At 46.4% G+C, this 17,495-nt stretch overlaps 1 protein-coding gene across 2 annotated transcripts; it reads left to right on the forward strand.

Annotated features, from left to right (window-relative positions):
- Positions 1 to 225: 225 nt before the first annotated feature.
- PGPEP1 (pyroglutamyl-peptidase I) lies at positions 226 to 15,954 on the forward strand. Of its 2 annotated transcripts, none has more exons than XM_038772658.1 (5): positions 226 to 350; positions 2,809 to 2,861; positions 13,539 to 13,655; positions 14,499 to 14,731; positions 15,548 to 15,954. In XM_038772658.1, exons 1-5 carry the CDS (start codon positions 317 to 319, stop codon positions 15,738 to 15,740), a joined length of 630 nt encoding a protein of 209 aa, XP_038628586.1. In that variant the 5' UTR covers positions 226 to 316; the 3' UTR covers positions 15,741 to 15,954. The 2 variants fall into 2 exon arrangements, with proteins under 2 accessions (XP_038628586.1, XP_038628587.1); XM_038772659.1 differs by having other exon boundaries at positions 15,588 to 15,954.
- The last annotated feature ends 1,541 nt before the right edge of the window (positions 15,955 to 17,495 follow it).

The raw sequence follows: 17,495 nt of genomic DNA on the forward strand, positions 1-17,495 counted from the left end.
AAGGGAGCTCCCATTGTGAAGTACCGTGTTCCGCCGCCCTAGCGGGCAACACCGTGTGGCTCCCTCCGGCGGCCACAGGGGTCCTCGCTCTGGCCGGCGGTGCGGAGGGAAAGAAGTGAAGGGCGTGGCCGCTCGTCCCCCTGACGCGGTCGAGGGGGCGCGCACGCAACGTCCACCGGGGAGGGGGGAGGAGGGAGGAAAGTGGGCGGGTCAAGGAGGCGGGGCAGCGCGGGGCCTCGGCGGCTCGAGGCAGCTGCAAGGGCGGGAGCGTCAGTCCCGAGTAGGAGCGGGTCAGCGGTGGCAGTCGGAACTGGAGATGGAGCAACCGAAGAAAGCAGTGGTGGTGACGGGTAAGGGTTCTTGGGGGAGGAGGCAGAGCCTGGAGGAAGGCGAGGAAAATGTTATTGCTCCAAGGGGCAGTTCCTCGTTTCCGTTGCCCGGGGCGGGGGGGTTCGTTTCTGGAGGAGGTGAGGCACCTGACACCCCTCTACCCTCTTTCCTCCTACATCCCGTTTCACTTGGGTGAGATGCGGGGGAGTTTCCACTCTCAGCCGTTCTTTGGGGGGCGGGGGGATGGTTAGCCCTCCACTTCCTCTCCGGGCCCCCTACCCCTCTGCGTGGATTGCAGGGATGCGGGCCGCGGGGGGCTCTGCGCCCACCCAGGCCCCCGGGCAAGGGGAAGGGAGGGGATGGAGGGGGGGATGCCGCTCCAGGAGGGAGTGACCGGCCTTTGCTGCTGTGGACTTGTCAGAAAGTCTTATCTCCACCCCCCCCCCCCGCTTCCCACTTCTCTCTTCTCACTCCTCTCTTCTCTCTCCCCCCGGGCCCCTCGGGATACAAAAGGAGAGGTTGATTTGTGGGAGAAGGAGCCTCTGTGACAAATGGCCATTCTCAGGGTTTTCTGAAGCGCCCCGCACCGCCCTAGTCGGGACTTGTGTTTGATTTGGGCTTCTGGGGCTAGCTTCGCTTGTACTCACTCCGAGAATGGTTAAGGGTCCTGCCCCAAAGCCCCCCGAGAGGGAAAGTGCTACTTAAGACACTTCCCTGCGGAATTTTCTGCCTAGTGTGACTGTCCTTACCCCTCTGCAGGTCACTCCGGGCCTCTACTATACCTTTTTTTTCCTCCTTCCTATAATCACCCTGGCTTTCAGGGCCCAGCTTTGCGTCCCACCCACAGGGCAACTTTTCCTTCTCCCAAAGGGCAGTGCTATTCATAATTCCCACTCCCCCACATGCGTGTTTTCTTTTAGTACTTTAAGGATTGGAGGGGGCGTGGTGGTGGGGGGGGGGGGAAGAGGCCAAAAGGAGAGAAAAATCCTAGAGGGTTCTCTGCTGCTAGCTTGTTGCTCATTAGTCATCAAGAGTCCCCTCTCCCCCTCCCCCAGTCCCTTCCTTTTCCAGTTAGGTGTCCGAACACATTCTGAGCACGTTCTGTGAAGTTTGTCTGATGGCATCAAAGTTGGCCATCCACCATGAACTGTATGGGATGGGAAATTGAGGAAGGCTCTGAAAAATCTGTAGGTGTAGGAGCAGTGAAAGGTTAGATTTTGCATTGCTTGATTGCAGTCAAAGTTTTATCCCTTGAATCAGTATTGAGCTTCGGGGCTATCATCCTCAGAGCTGAGCACTTGGTGTGCAAATTAAAAGTGGGCTTTCTTTGACTTCTGGTATTAGCCAGTGTCCAAAGAGAAAGAAATGCCAGGTCCGTGGAAAGGAAATGTTTGCAGGGGTATCTGCCATTAAAAGTTCCTATAACTCTTTCTTGAGTTCTCTTCTGGAAACGGCTTTCAGCTATCTTTAAGGGGTATACTTTAATTGTTTTTTTTTTTTTTAGAGGTGTGGTTTTTTTTCCACTTCCTTTTCCCCTTCCACAGCTGTTAACCTTTTTCCCTGCCTTTCTGCTTCAGTAAATGTGATATTTGCGTGAAAAACTTGGAAGTATTGAGAATTAAGTCGTTTGTGAATGACACCTGCTGGAGTTACATAACTCATGGAGAAATGAGTTATGTGATCTATTGATAAGAACACAACTCTCTTGTTTAGACAAAAATTTTTTGATTTCTCAGTAAGTCAGTGTGGACAGCAGTCTAATTTTACACATAGCCAAATTGCTTAATTTGTTTTGATATAAAAAGGAAAGATCCTTACTTAGCAATGCTTCCTTGCTTATTTATTAGAACTTGCAGGTCCAGCGTTCAAACACCTCTTCTGGGACTTCTTTAATCACTAAAAGAGTGATCACAGAGTTCCTCTAACTTTTCTCTATTTTCCTTGGGAGTAAGAATGAATACCAGCTGGTATTCCCCATCCTTCCTATGCACAGCCATCCAGCTTTTCTTGAAATTTTTGAAGATGAAAATTTGTTCTGGAGGATTGGCCCTAATATGTGGGTGAATTACAAATTGAAATTCCCAGGGACAAAAATGTCCTTTCATGATTGCAGTCCTCTTTTATCAGCTCCTGATAAGCCCTAATTTAGTTCAAACAATTTCTGTAATCTACCCAGAGTGTGTTTATTTCTAGAGACAATTGTGTGGGGATCATCTAGGTAATATTTGATACTTTCCATTCTGCAGTCTGATTGTGGTAACTTCTTTTTTTAATGCCCCCCAAGAGTTCAAAGGGCTTTGCTGAGTGTTTAGCTTCAGCAAGAGTCTAGACTGAGGAAAAATTACTGTGAACTGATTAGTCTTTCCCAAGGCCCTTTTCAATATAGGGAAATGCAAGTCGCTTCATCCATCCACTTCAGCACTTGAAGACATGTGGTAATGACTTCATTATTGTGAAACTTTTCTTTTGTGCTTTCAGGATTTGGTCCATTTGGAGAACACACAGTTAATGCCAGCTGGATTGCAGTTCAGGTAAAAGTATACTTTCTAATATACTACACATGTATATCAGACTGGGCTGATATCTTCATGCTTAAAATGGTTTGTATTAGAAAAGGAGTAATTGAATAAGAACACTTCCTTGAGAAGTACCTTGGGGGAAATACTTAAGTGAGTGTTCACAGATTTAAAAGACATGTAACCACTGCAAACACCATCTACATCATTTCTCATTTAAGGAAAATATAATATGCTACTCAGTTTGTCACTGGGAAATCATTATGCATGCTTGATTCACAAGAAGAGGGGCCAGAAAGGGTTAGAAAGCCCTGGATTTGAATTCAGTTCTGTTCAGTATTTGGCATGCTATTCAACTTTCAACAGATGGAGAAACTGAGGCACAGAGTGGAGGAATGGGATATTCCCTGGGTTAAAGTTGCTAAGTGCACATTAGTGTGATGTCTTTGGAATTAGGCTCCCAATTCCATTTTAGTTGCCTCATAGATGAAGTCGGGGTCTTGCTAGGTGAGACCGCAGGGAGTTTTTTTTGTTTTTTGTTTTTTTTTTTAATAGCATTTATTAAGCGCTTACTATGTGCAAAGCACTGTTCTAAGCGCTGGGGAGTTTACAGTGTGATCAGGTTGTCCCACGGGGGGCTCACAGTCAATCCCCATTTTACAGATGAGGGAACTGAGGCCCAGAGAAGTGAAGTGACTTGCCCAAAGTGACACAGCTGACAATTGGCGGAGCTGGGATTTGAACCCATGACCTCTGGCTCCAAAGCCCGGGCTCTTTCCACTGAGCCACGCTGCTTCTCCAAAACTGAGTTGTTTTGCAGTACCGATGTAAAGATGAGGAAAAGTTTTTTTTACAGCCATCCTTTTGCTGTAAACTGTTCCCATGTAGAATGTGCACAAAGCTCCATTGTAGCCCTGCAGCTGAAATTTAGGGAGAGATTTTTCACTCGATTGCCATGGAAATTGAACAAAACTAGCCCTTCACCGGGCTTCCTGAGACTGTAGCCCTTAAAACGGGAACTCTTTCCAATTAAACTGCAGACTAAACACAATTAAAATCATCTTGGAAATGGCTGGCCCAGGTGGTCACGGCTGTGCTCTGCTCTCCTCCATGACACTTTCAGGGTGCCGTGGGGACCAAGAGCCCTTGAAGGGGGCTTGCCCCCCACCCCCCCCATACACACTCCCCCCAGTTTGAGGAGAAAAGCAAGTGCTGTAATGTAGAAAGGCAGCACCACCATGGGTTGGTTTAGGCGGGACTACTGACTGGCTCCTGTCCAGCTGAGGTTCAGTCCAGCTGTCCTTAGCCTGAGGTCAGCCTGTGCAAGTAATTACCGTTTCATTGTAAGAAGAGGCAGTAAGTGGGATGGCAGAGAAGGAACAATGGCAAGCTTTGAGGGGGTGGGGAGGAAAGAGAAGGAAGCCAAATGTTTTTCTACTCATAGTATAAATCAACCCTTATTGAGGCTGCAAGCAAATATTATTTACATCCCGTTAGCCCCTCTATTAAAGACCCTGACTGCAGCCAGCTCTCATGCGTTGCACTCGTAAAAATTGTGAAGTTGAAAATCTCTATTTTGACGCAGGTAGTTGTAGGCTTATGTCTGTGTAGGAAGCTTCCTGCTCTGTCATTCAGCTCTCTGATCGTGTTCTAGCGACACTCTGTTTTAAATCCATTTTTAAAAAATTTTACAGTTTAGACAATGAGTGACTAAAATCCTAAAATGTAAAATCCCTAGGCCATGTATACCAGGGATTTGCCATTCCTCGCTGTGTTCCAATCCCAAGAGGCCCAAACAAAAAGGAACAGCATGTCTTTGAACACGTGTGAGTCTGGCATTGTGCAAGTTTCAGACAGGGGACTTCATGGAGCTGAGTGGACACAAAGACGTGTGTCTGAGTTTCTGAATCCCAGACAGTGTGATCTGCATCTTAATAGAAGAAAAATCAATTAAACAATCTTTGTAAACCCGTTCTAGCTTTGGGGCTAAGCTAGCTCTGGTTTATTGCATCTTTTACTATTCTACAACCAGAGAGTAAAATTCCCTATTTTTTCCAACTTTCCACCCCCTTTTTCTTAAACACTTTTATTAATTTGCTAAGAATATAGGTCACAAATATAGGATTTTCTTTGAGAACACAGCAATTTTAAATCTGCTGGCTTGAAAATCAAATTTTCAACTTATTTTTTGACTAATCAAAGCCATTCCCCAAAAGTCTTGATTGCAATGCCCTGATCATTCATCTTTTACTTTTTTCTTTCTCTGGGAGAGTTTCCATATGCACACACATTACTTGTGTGTGTGTGTGTGTGTATTTTGGAGGAGAGGTTGAACTGATCAGCAGTTTGTGCCACCTACTTCTTGCACACTGCCTGGTGCAGAGTTGAGATCCTGGCTTTCCTGACCCAAATTTAATTTTCAAAATACAAGCTTCCACCTTCTTAGCAACCTTAAAAATCTGCAGATTTTCTCCAAATGCTCTCCTGGTGTTCCGCACACACAGAACAAACTTGTGCTATGATATGAATCCTTCCCCAAAGGTCGCAGTTGGGAGTTCTGATGTTTTCAGTTCTGGGTAATGACTCCCTTTTTTTTCAGGATGATGGCCCACTCTTCAGAGTTTCTCTCTAGTTACTGCAGTATTCATGCTGACTGTTTCCTGTTTACACCAGGTCCTGACAGTTCAGGGGTACAACGAGTGTGTGCGAATGTGCTGCTCTAAAGATGTATAATTCATCTTTAGACTCAGGTGTGCCCTGTAGACTGTGAAGCTAATTGGCTCATGTGGCCAACCTCTTGATGTGTTCTGCCGGAGCTGGAGGATGAGAAGATGGGTCAGAGGGCATTTTGACATTACCAGGGACAATTGCTGTCAGGGTGTCTAGACAGACCTGATAAGGATATTAAAGGCTAACAAAGAAGCCTATTGTTGAGGGGTCAGGGAATCGGTCAAACATGTTCGTTTTTCTGTATTTGTCAGGTATACAAGGCTATAGACAATAAGTTGTCTGGAGCCAGAGGACTCCCTTTATTACTGAGTAGCTGTGCGTGTGCACAGTGTTGGGTAAAATGTTCTTTTCATTGGGAATTGGTAAAACTGTACTTTATAAAATGCTGAAGCAATGGTGTAGTTTACCTTCAATTAGAATCGTGACAAAAGATCCATGAGGCAGCCTCAACGTGTTCAATGTTAAAAAAAAAACAAAAAAAACACATTCATTGTCAAGGTGCTTCACCAATTCTCATTTCACTATCCGCACAATCCCTTTCTAGTGTCTTTAAGATAATAAGGGAGAATTTCTGAAGGATGTTACTAGAAAGCGAGCATGTGTTTCAAGAAAGCTGTTACTAAAATTCTGTGTAGGTAACTGCTTGTTTCACTAATGCAACAACTTTAGAATCTCCCATTTAAAAGAGAAAAATGAGTGGGGTGGGGGAGGAAACCCAGAGCAGTACTGGGAAGAAGCGGTAGATCAGCACTTAGCATCCACTTCTAGTAGGGTATCTTGATGTGCCACAGATAGTAATCAATACAGCAAGCCTTTAATATCAGAAACTGGGTCCCAAAGCCCTAGCAAGTAATTTATCATTGCTGTTGGGTCAGATTTGCTGTCCCGTAAGAGGTTGACTTCAGTCTTTTCTGGGTCAATTAGTAATCTTGTTAGTTACCACTTTCAGAGTCCATGCTGTTCTATAGATGCACGCACATATCAATCAATTTTACAGATAATATACAATTTGTCAGTGCACAGGAATATTTCTCCCTGCCTGCTCTGTTCCCCAGGCAGAACCCAAATAGAAAAATTAACATTCTTCTGTTGGCCCAGCATAAATTGTTATCAAGTGGTAATCTGAAAGACTCTCATGTGTTTATTGTGAATGTGTATAGCTATTCAGATGTATTCATTATGTGTATGGTATACTGTAAATAAATCTGCTAGTGCGTGATTTCTTCCACCTGCTTGAGTTCTAAAGAACAGGGTTGTTAATTAGTATTTGTTCTTTGCTTACTGCAGAACCCCAGTGGTGATAAAAGAAGAGCAAGTCACACCCATTTATAGTCCCTGCCTTTGAGGAGTTTTCAATCTAGTGGCTGAAGCCTAGAAATAATGTCCCCACAAAATAAGATAAGTGCAAAAAGTAAAAAATAAAAACCTGTTCAGCATGTAAAAATAAAAGAAACATACAAATGTCAGAAACAATTAAACAAAGTGATACCCAGGGACTCTGGGCTAATGAAATAATAGGAAAAATTTATCACTATGGGGCTCTGAGACCCAGGCTTCAATTAGGAAGAAGTAAAATGCTAAACTGATTTTTCTTTTTTTTTTTAAAGTCAGATGACTGTTCATACTATTTTACTAATTTTGGGATAAACATTCCTGGGGACGGGCCAAGTTGAGAAATACATTGTAAGGGACAGAAAGTTAGTTTGAAAATAAGATTTCTCTTTTCCCTCTCCCACTCCAATAAACTTCAAATTTGACTCCAAATCTGTTACAGGGGCTTGAGAAAAGAAATCATGAAATAAATATAATATTGAAATTAAGTCCACTTAAAGCACACTGCTAAATACAGCTTGGTAAGCAAATTCTAAAACAGTAATGTTTAATGACTCCCAAGTGAGTAATTCTAGCTTCCAAGAGACCCATATTCACTGAGGAAGAACTGCAAGTGTGGAGCCTTGGAAACAAGATCCATATTGTCTAAAATGTAGTAAGCCAGGAGTCTTTCAGTGTCTCTTTCATCTATCGTTCTGTTGATAGGCACATGTAAGCCTGTGAAATTAATAGGAATTATGTATTCCAGTTGAGAAATAAATCTTCCTCCTTTGGCTTAGATGAAAATTTGAAGATTGCTTTCAAACAGTTTCAGCCTAATGCATTTATGACCCAGTTAGCATCTGCGCTTAGCATGTTCCCAGTGCTCAGAGACAGAGCTGTGTTGACAGTGGGGCTTCATCCAAAGGTAAAAAGAAAAAAAAATGAAAAGTCCAGTCTTCCTTATGTCGTACCCTGTAATCATGCTAGCAGTAAATACTTGGGAAAACAGTTATCCATCTTATTTCTGACCAAATTGAGCTCCAGATTCTGTTGGAATATGTTAATTTTCTTGAAAGTTCAGGCTGTGTTTTGGGACACATTGCTGGGAATCGGGTAGGTACAAAAGGATGAACAAATTTAATTTACAGAATAAGGCTTAGCAACAGCAAAATAAGCATTAAGGTGGAGGTGATGCTTTTCAGTGTGAGCTTAAAGTATAGAGCTCCTGATGTAAAGGAAAGAAGCAGCTAAAAGATAAGGCAAGGTTCAAGAGACCAACCAATAACATGACTAGAGAAATTAAAAAAAAGACCATTGCCTAATTCAGCCAAACTCAAGGAGTTGTTATTCTGTCAGGGGTAGGCAGTGTAAAGATCAAAACTGTGAAGCTAAATTAATGGCTCTCTTGTTTCCGGGGGTGGTCGATGTATTTTCTCTAGGGCTTTAGGTTTGTTAGTGGTATTAACTCTGACTTTCTTCAGCTGTTCTCTTGTCTCCCAGTCCCCAAGAACATGCGTGAGCTGGTAAATCTTTGCTGCTAATCTGCAAGGTTGTACAGCAAGCCTCCAATTATTCATGCTGCTTGGAAGGGGGCAGACAGAACATGGATAAATGGAATCCACAGTACCCTGGAAACCTTATTTTACCCATTCATGTCCACTTCCTACCCCACCGAACTTACTGTACACTGCCTACCAAGTGGTAAAAAGAGCTGATTTGAATGTCACCCGACTGTCCTTTCGTCTGCCCAGAAGGAAGTGTAGTGCTAAGAAGCAAGCATCAGGAGGAAGGAGAAAAAGAAACAAGAATCATGAGTAATCCACAAAGTGGATGATGAGTATTGATTGTGCTCTTGAAAGAGAGGGGTGAAGTTCAGCTTGGAAATCTAGAACAGGGAATCTTTAGTGCTTTCAAGAAGGGCCTGGGGTCAGAGACCCCCACCTAGCATTCCTTCCCGAGAATGCTGGGATTGTGGCTGTTGGGGTGTGAGCAGCTGGGGGAGGGAGGGGTAAAGGGGGATGTTGGCCTGGCGGTAAAGTGGTTTTGCAGAGCGGTGAAAGAAGTTGACCTTGATAGTTCTTCCCACAGGCTTCTCTGCAGCTGTAGAGTAAATTGGATAGTAAAACTTTAGAATGGGCATTTGGGGCTCACAACATTTCTCTCTCTCTCTCTCTCTCTCCTGTTCACTGGAGCACCAAAAAGACATGCAGAAGAGGAAAATATTTGTCATTCAGATCAGTTCCTTCTTTACTGTGTAGAATTAAAAACAAAGAGATGGAAAAGACCCTCGCAAAGCTGTGGGACTGTGTAGTCCCTCTTCATGCCTTTCTATACACATGCCTGATTTTGAATTTCTACTTTCCAAAGCAATCTCACTAAGACCTCTGTATCCCTATGGTGTTCACTCAATTTATGAACCGCTCAACAAATACTGAATAAAATCACTCTTCATTTCCTTGGACACGCTCTCCACAGTTCTTCATCCTATCCCTGTGGGATAAAGCTCTGCACAGAGCCTGGCCAGCTCACGGGTCCCACAGGATCAGATTCCGTGGACTTGGAACAAAACTGGTGGACCTAGATAGCCTCCACCTCCCCCTGCTCGAGTCCCACTTCCAGACTAAGCAGTCGAGGGAAGCGGGAAGGAAAGAAGCTGAACTGACGGAGGACCATTCATTCAATTGCATCTATTGAACACCCACTGTGTGCAGAGCACTGTACTACTAAGTGCTTGGAAAGTACAATACAACAATAGAGACAATCCCTGCCCACAATGGGCTTACCTTTGCTGCTGCATGAGCTGCAACCATGCTGACTTAAAGGGGCCACCCCCTCTGTAAATGTTAGCCCTGCCACCGAAGACAATTTACAAGCAAAACATGGGGGTGGGGAGATTTTTCAAATTTTTCAGGGTGGCAACCTTGGACCAGACTTGGTCGGACCCTGAAAATCTAGGCCATGAGGTAGTGGACCAGTCAGGTAATGCGAGAGAGGGCCCATTTTAAGGATGGGAAAATGAGGGCATAGAGGAAGGCCACATTGCAAGGCAGTACGCAAGCTATGACCTGAGTGAGACCTTCAAACTAGTGATCTGTTCACGAGGCTAACACTCTTCAGCTGCTGCAGGAGTCCCTGAAAATATGAGATGGCTCTTTACGGTCCCCAGCTCCGAGGTGATAGCCACGGCCTCCGTAGCCCACGCTTAAGCGAATTGGGGTTCAGGGAAGAACCACACTGAGAACCTCCCCACAACTCATCCTAGGCAGCGGCCAGTATCTTTCTCACCCATGTGCTAGGCCATGCTGCCCTCCAGTGGCTCACGCTTCTCTAACACCATGTTTGCCGCTGAAGATGATTGCGTTGATGGAAATCTGCCCTAAAACCTAAAGAGAAAAGCTTGTCTACCTGGGATGCCTCTGTGAGCCTTACATTCTCCTCTGATTTCCCAACCTGGGATTTAAGCTTTTCATGTTCTCCTTGTCCCTTGACTACCATTCTGAGAAACAGCGTGGCTCAGTGGAAAGGGCCCGAGTTTTGGAGTCAGAAGTCATGGGTTCAAATCCCTGCTCTGCCAATTGTCAGCTGTGTGACTTTGGGCAAGTCACTTAACTTCCCTGGGCCTCAGTTACCTCATCTGTAAAATGGGGATTAAGACTGTGAGCCCCCTGTGGGACATCCTGATCGCCTTGTAACCTCCCCAGCGCTTAGAACAGTGCTTTGCACATAGTAAGCACTTAATAAATGCTGTTATTATTATTATTATTGTTAACTGGCACTTATCCTTTCCCTGAAATTTGTGGCCCTGCTTTTTCTGCAACAAGGTGGGACCTGGTATCGTATTAAACACCGACTAGAAACACAGTTTGCCCCCACGAACTACACTCCACATTATTCTTCTTTCCTCCCTCCATGTCACTGACCCTTCACCGTCCTCCTCCCAGGCTGTTTTTGTGAAACTCAAAACCAAAATGCCATTCAGCTGAAGCCATCTGGCAGAGCTGTTTTCAGGAACACCTGTTGTAAAGATGTGCGTTTGATGCAACCAGCTAAAAGCCAGACAACTTCAAAGACAAATCCTTTGAAACGCATATCTACAAAGTAAATCAATTTAGAGAAGTTCAAGTTGCATTGCTCTCCCTGATTAAAATGAGGAATTAGTTTTGTAAAAGACTAGTTACAATAGTACCCTGATTCTGTGCTCCAAACTTCAGCCTGTTGTGGAAAATCAGCAGAATCCTCTACCAGTTGAACTTTTATTAGGCCTTTTTAAACATTTTATGGCCACAAGGCAATCCGTTTTACAAGATTTCACCTTGTCCGGAGGAGCAGAGTGACAAACTTGATGCTCCTTAGCTCAGTGACCAGATGGTTTTCAGCCTGCTCCCACAGAGAAAAGAGTGAAAGAGAACCCCTCTCTTTAGCACACAGTAATGACTTGTCGGCCACTTTCAGCATGCAGAATGTGGACCCAATGCTTGTTGTCTAGGCTCCATACGCTGATCAATTAATCAATGGTATTTTTTGAGTGCTTACTCTGTGCAAAGCACTGTTCTAAGCAGGCGGGAGAGTGCAATACAGTAGAATTAGCAGACAATTCTGAACTCTGGAATTGGAGTCTACATGGGTTCTTTCTGTATCTTTTGGGCTTTTCCCCAGGATGTTGTTTTCTCTAGGGTGTTTGGAGAAAAAAAACAACACAAGCTCACTGAACAGCCCTTGTCCAGGTGCACAAGCAATGGTGCCGCTTGTTGCCCCGGGTTAGGCAGGCGAAAGATGGTAATTGGGAGTTTTAACACTTCGTAAACCAACTTCTGCAGCCAACAAACTTCAGTTACTTCCATTTCCATCTCTGTCTGTTTTGATCAGAATGGTTCTAACATCTTCCGTCCCAGCAGAATATCCCGGCTGCACTTTCTGAACAACAGATTCTCCACATTAGACCTGAGCAATATTAGCCGGTTACGTCCCCACTGAGGCAGCAGCTTTGTCATTAAGCAGCAGGCAAAACCTTTTCTTTAAAAAGGTTTTTCCGTGCACTTGTTCAGATGGCAATTAGACTTGATGCCAAATTGAGAGAAATAGTCAGAATATTGAATCCCAGGTAGACGTTTTCGCAAAAGGGAAATCCAACCATTTATTGCTGCACCCGAACACATGTTGGGAGATAAAAGAACTAGTATAAACCCTCCAGGGAGTTCTGAGTAAGGCTTATCAAAACAAATTACTTTCCTGTTTGAGGCCCGACCCGGTTTGTGACCGCCACAAATGGTCCACAACCAATTGCCAGTATTATTTCTGACATTTCATTCATTCATTCATTCAATCATATTTATTGAGTGCTTACTGTGTGTAGAGCACTGTACTAAGTGCTTGGGAAGTACAAGTTGGCAACTTATAGAGACGGTCCCTACCCAACAACGGGCTCACAGTCTAGAAGGGGGAGACAGACAACAAAACAAAACATGTGGACAGGTGTCAAGTCATCGCAATAAATAGAAATAAAGCTAGATGCACATCATTAACAAAATAGAATAGTAAATATGTACAAGTAAAATAAATAGAGTAATAAATCTGTACAAACATATATACAGGTGCTGTGGGGAGGACAAGGAGGTAGGGCGGAGGGGATAGGGAGGAGGAGAGGAAAAAAGGAAAAAAAAGACATTTGTTAAGCACTGTGTGCCCAGCACCATACTAAGAACTGGGGAAAGGTACAAGGCCTGGCACCTGACCCACAAGGGGCTCACAACCTAAAAGATGGGAGGGAAAGCAGACACTCCGGGAGAAAGATAACCAGTGAAACGTTTTCAAGTTCTGAAATTGCAGCTGAGGTGAGTCGCGATTGTATTGTCTCCATCTACCCTGTCTAAAGCCCGGACGAGGCCTTGCTTCTCTCCCCCTACCCCCCAGATCTTATCCTTGGAGGAAGCTGCTTGCTGGGGTGGAGCATTGCGGCGCCCCCATTTGTACTCGGCACATTGACTCCCCCCGTGGCTCCGAGACCTGTTGTACCTCAGCAAAGCCTGGGTGGGGTGTGTGGTGAGTTCTGGTGGGCTCCAAGCACCTGCTGATGGAAGCTCACGTCTTCCCAGGATGCTCCAGTTGGGCTCTCCATGTGGTCTCTTGCTAGTCTTTGCAGAATGGAGGGTTCCGTAGTCGGCTCATGTCAGTCCTTTGTGGAAGGGGCCGTGTGCCTTGTCTATACAGAAATCCCTCAGGCTGACCTTCTGCCCCCCAATGCTGAACCTCAGAATTTGAGCCCCATCAGTTTCTTCCAGTGACAGTTAGGCTTCACTCCAGGCGGTTGTTTTCTTAGCATGCTTTGAAAAACACAGAGTTCCTGAATGTCCCTTGTCCAGGTGCACCAGAAATCCCTGTCCCTTTCTCTCCCCGACTCCAGCTGAGCCTCTGGTGGAGCGTGATTCTTAGCCTGGGCCAGCGGGGGTGGGGGTCACCCTAGTTAGGGGCTTAGCAGATGTTCTCACCCCCAAGATTGTGGTCCTGTTCCCTAGCGGGAAGAAGGAGATGGTTCTGGATTGTCCTCATCGAATGCCCCCACCTCAGCCAATTTATGTCCATAAGGACCCAGTGTGCCAATCTGATCTCATTGTCTTGATGCTTTTTGTTCCCTCTGCTTTCCTCTTTCAGGAGCTGGAGAAGCTGGGGCTGGGGGACAGCGTGGACCTTCACGTGTATGAAATTCCAGTGGAATACAAAACAGTACAGAGGCTAATTCCTGCCCTGTGGGAAAAGCACAGTCCACAAGTGAGTGACTCAAACCCCAAACCAGGGGGATAGGTTGATCCTGGGCCCCTGAGGATTGAGTGTGCAACTCTCCTTCGGGAAGTCAAGGGCCCCAGTGCAATTGCAAGATTTGGAGGCCGAGAAGGTGAGGGGTGGTGGGTGAGTGTTGGGCTGTAGGTGATGCTGTCACACCTGCACTCCCCCTTGCCAGCAAAGACAGCTCCCGCCGTCCCAATCCTTCCAACCCACTTTGCTGGCTACCCTCTCTCACCCCAACTCCGAGGTGGCACAAATTATTCCTGGTTACCACCCTCTTTATGACTTTCTCACCCCCTTCGCCTCCCCTCCCCGGCACCTCATTCAAGGAACTCTGACCTCTGCACGTTTGGTTGAAACTCTGACTCTTTCATCGATGGTGGGGCAGTGATACCTGTAACTCAACTCGCATCTATAGTTTTCGTAGCACGTGTCATCCTTTTCAGGGTCAATAGTAAAACCCACATGCTCATACCTAAGTGACGAGGTCCACTGTAGCTTTGTTAAAACGTGTTTTTGGTAGTCTGATAAAGGAGCCTAGGCTGAAAGTGAGTCTGTGACCGGGCCTTTAGGAGGCACGTTGTTTTAGTGGAAAAGGTCTCTGGAAAGGCCTTCCCTGGCACCCCACAGCTAAGCTGGTCACCTGGACCGGCTTAGCTCTGCTATTGCAGGGCAAATCCTAGGCAGCTGGCAGCGGTCAGGTCAGACTGAGGATGTGAGAGCTAGGACCCAGAGAAAGATCCCTGTGCTCTTTGGTCTTGGGCTGCTCTCCTCCCAGGGTTGAGCAGAGCACAGGGTTAGCCAGTCGGCATGCTCCTTCCTCTGCAGCTGGTGGTCCATGTGGGGGTGTCGGGCATGGCAAACACCGTCACCTTGGAAAAATGCGGACACAACAAAGGGTACAAAGGGCTGGACAACTGCCGCTTCTGCCCTGGCTCCCAGTGCTGTGTGGAGGATGGGCCAGAATGTATCGACTCCATCATAGACATGGACGCCGTGTGTAAGAGAGTCACCACCCTGGGTCTGGATGTCACGGTGACCATCTCCCAGGATGCTGGCAGGTAGGACACCCCAAGCAGCGGGGGAAACATCCCTGGGTTTCTGAGGCACTCGGAGTTCCTTTTTTTTTTCCTCCCGACACAAAGCCGAGGTCTAGTAGGAGAGATAGACCAGGTGAGAGCCCCATGTGGACTCGGGTCAGCTTGTGGGTCCTGAGCCAAAACTGGCCAGGTTCAAATCCATCCCCTAATGCCCCTTCTCTCCCCCGCTTCCAGTTAGAACTGCTGCAGGCGGTGAAGGCAGGGCTGCAGTGCCGTGGCTGAAGCGCTGCAGCCTGGGGGCAGAGATCACATCTGATTGAATGCACCATGCACTCATGGTCGTGGTCCCTGGAAGTGAGGCCTGGACCCCCTCCGGTCCCAATCAGATCACCTCCGTCCCACGGCTCAGCTTGGCTCGGGCTGGACGAGAGGTTTTCCGTCCATGTACGGTTCGACCCCCAGTGCTCACCTTTCTTCCAGGGTGGGTGACAGTGCTGCGTGCAAGCCTAAGCGGTTGAGCGGCATAAGAACACCCTGGCAGAAGAGTACCTGGAGGTGTGGGTGAGGATGGCGCCCAGACCCAGGAAGTGGGGATCTGCAGCTGAGATGTGAGAGGGGAGTTTTTAGCTCCAGTGTGGAGAACCTCCTTCCTCTGTCTGGTCCATCCTCCCCGCGTCCAGAACGCTACCAGCTCACTCAAGCTGCTGAGCTTCGTTAGTTCTCGTTGACTTGCCGCTCTCGCAATTTTGCTGAAATTGAATTTCCTGCCACTAAAGACCCTGCTATGTTTCGCTTCTTTTTTTTTTTGTCCCTTCACTCCCGCTCCCCACATCTTAGGTACCTCTGTGATTTTACTTATTACACCTCGTTATACCAGAGCCATGGCAGATCTGCGTTTGTTCACGTCCCCCCACTGGGAAAACCATATAATGCAGACCAACTGGGCCGGGCTCTGCAAGCCATCATTGAGGAGATGCTGGATGTTTTGGAGCAATCCGAAGGCAAAATCAACTGTCACCATGAACATTGAAGCTGGGCAAGGGTCCTACCACTTTTGCACTTCCCAAACAGTTCCCTCCTGCTTAAGAACTTTGGCAAGCAGTCCGTCCCCGTGATACAGGACGGGAACCAAAGACACAAACACGCTGATTCGACTCTACTGAAGTTCTGTGAATTCTCTTCTTTTTCCCCCCCCCTCCCTTTGTGAGTGAGTTCCAGTTGATTCAAAGAAAGAGTCAATGGTTTTTCTCTCTTTTCCTTTCTTTTTTTCCTTTGGGGTCTGAGTGGGGGGAGGGGAGGGCAGGTTGGGGAGGCAGTGGGGGGAGGGGAAGGGGGAAACCAGCTGCAACAGTTTACTGTGTTTCCTGAAGTGGCTGTGAAGCATGGGGCCAAATTTTCTGCAGAGGATATGCATTAGTCAAGTGACATCTACAAACTAAATACCAGGGTCCAGATGTGCAGGATTGACATCTGGAATCTAAGCATTGGGGTAAGGGAAAACTACAGATGCTGACCCTGCGCATAGTTAGTCCTTAATTTAAAAGGTTGGACGAGCGAGACTTTGGATAGAGCTTGATGAAAAATAATGGCTAGAAAAGAGGCAACCTAGGAGGGGGGAGGGGGCTAGGGTTTCATTTATTCTTACTGTAGTGCTAGTTGGGGTCAGAGAGTAATTTATATTCTTTCTTGGAAAAATGAAAATGTTAAAAAAAATCACACAAAAGTAAATCATCTGTTCCCTTTACCTGGGGCACAGGCCCTCCCCCGCCCCTGGCTCATCAGTCACTTGGGCCAATAGGACTTGGGATCTTTGTGCTGAGTGTCTGGGGAAGCATGACCGAGAATGATTTAACGGCCCCTGTGGGTACCAGTGACCCCAGGGAGCGTGTGGAGAGCGGTCGGGACCATCCCATTCCCAGCCCACACGGACTCCCTGCCAAATACTCTTGACATGGTTTTCCAGCCGGGCGACAGCAGTGCCCAGCTCGGCACCACCCTAGATCGAGGGACTGTATATTGCCTATGTGAAACATATTTTTCGATTTTCATGCGCGTGTGTGTGGGGTTTTGTATTTTTGAAACAAGTTTGTAGCAGCTGAAAAAACATTGTGAATGACCACTGTCTGCCATGTGGGATGCGTTTTTCTTGAGCTTTGGTGCTAGAAGTGATTCAACCCCGTTAACCTTAAAAACAACTCTGTACTGTGTATTGTAACTCTTTTTCTACACTAAGCGCTCTGAGTGTGTGTGTGTGTGCGCGCACGTGTGGGGAGGGGTGCGGGGGTCGGGGGAGGAGTTTGGGTTTTTTTTTTTAATGTCCCGATTAGGAAGGAGTCACTCGAGTTGACCAACTCAAAAGTCAGTATGCAGGTAATAGCCAATTTAGCTTGGAAGTCCCAACTGCCTTCCCCAGGTGTAAACAGAATGATAGGGCCTGCAGAGGTGACTTTCCGGAGGGCCATCTCTTCGTAAGAACTTTCCACTCGGCCATTAGCAATTTCATAAGGCTTACCCACTTACATTGGGAAACAGCAACAATCAATGGTATTTATTGAGTGCTTGCCATGTGCCAATACTGGAGACTAGGTACTTGGGGAAGTACAATACAATAGAGCTGATAGACACATTCCCTGCCCACAAGGAGCTCCAGTCTAGAGGGGGAGACAGACATTAAAATAAATTACTGATACCTTAGTTACTCTAACAACTCTCCCCAAATATCACATTTATTTTTCCAACACATTCATTTTTAGCAATGTGGTTTTAATCCAAGTAGCAGAGCTGT

This window comes from Tachyglossus aculeatus, chromosome X1 (genome assembly GCF_015852505.1).
Source record: "Tachyglossus aculeatus isolate mTacAcu1 chromosome X1, mTacAcu1.pri, whole genome shotgun sequence".
Classification (NCBI taxonomy): Eukaryota; Metazoa; Chordata; class Mammalia; order Monotremata; family Tachyglossidae; genus Tachyglossus; species Tachyglossus aculeatus.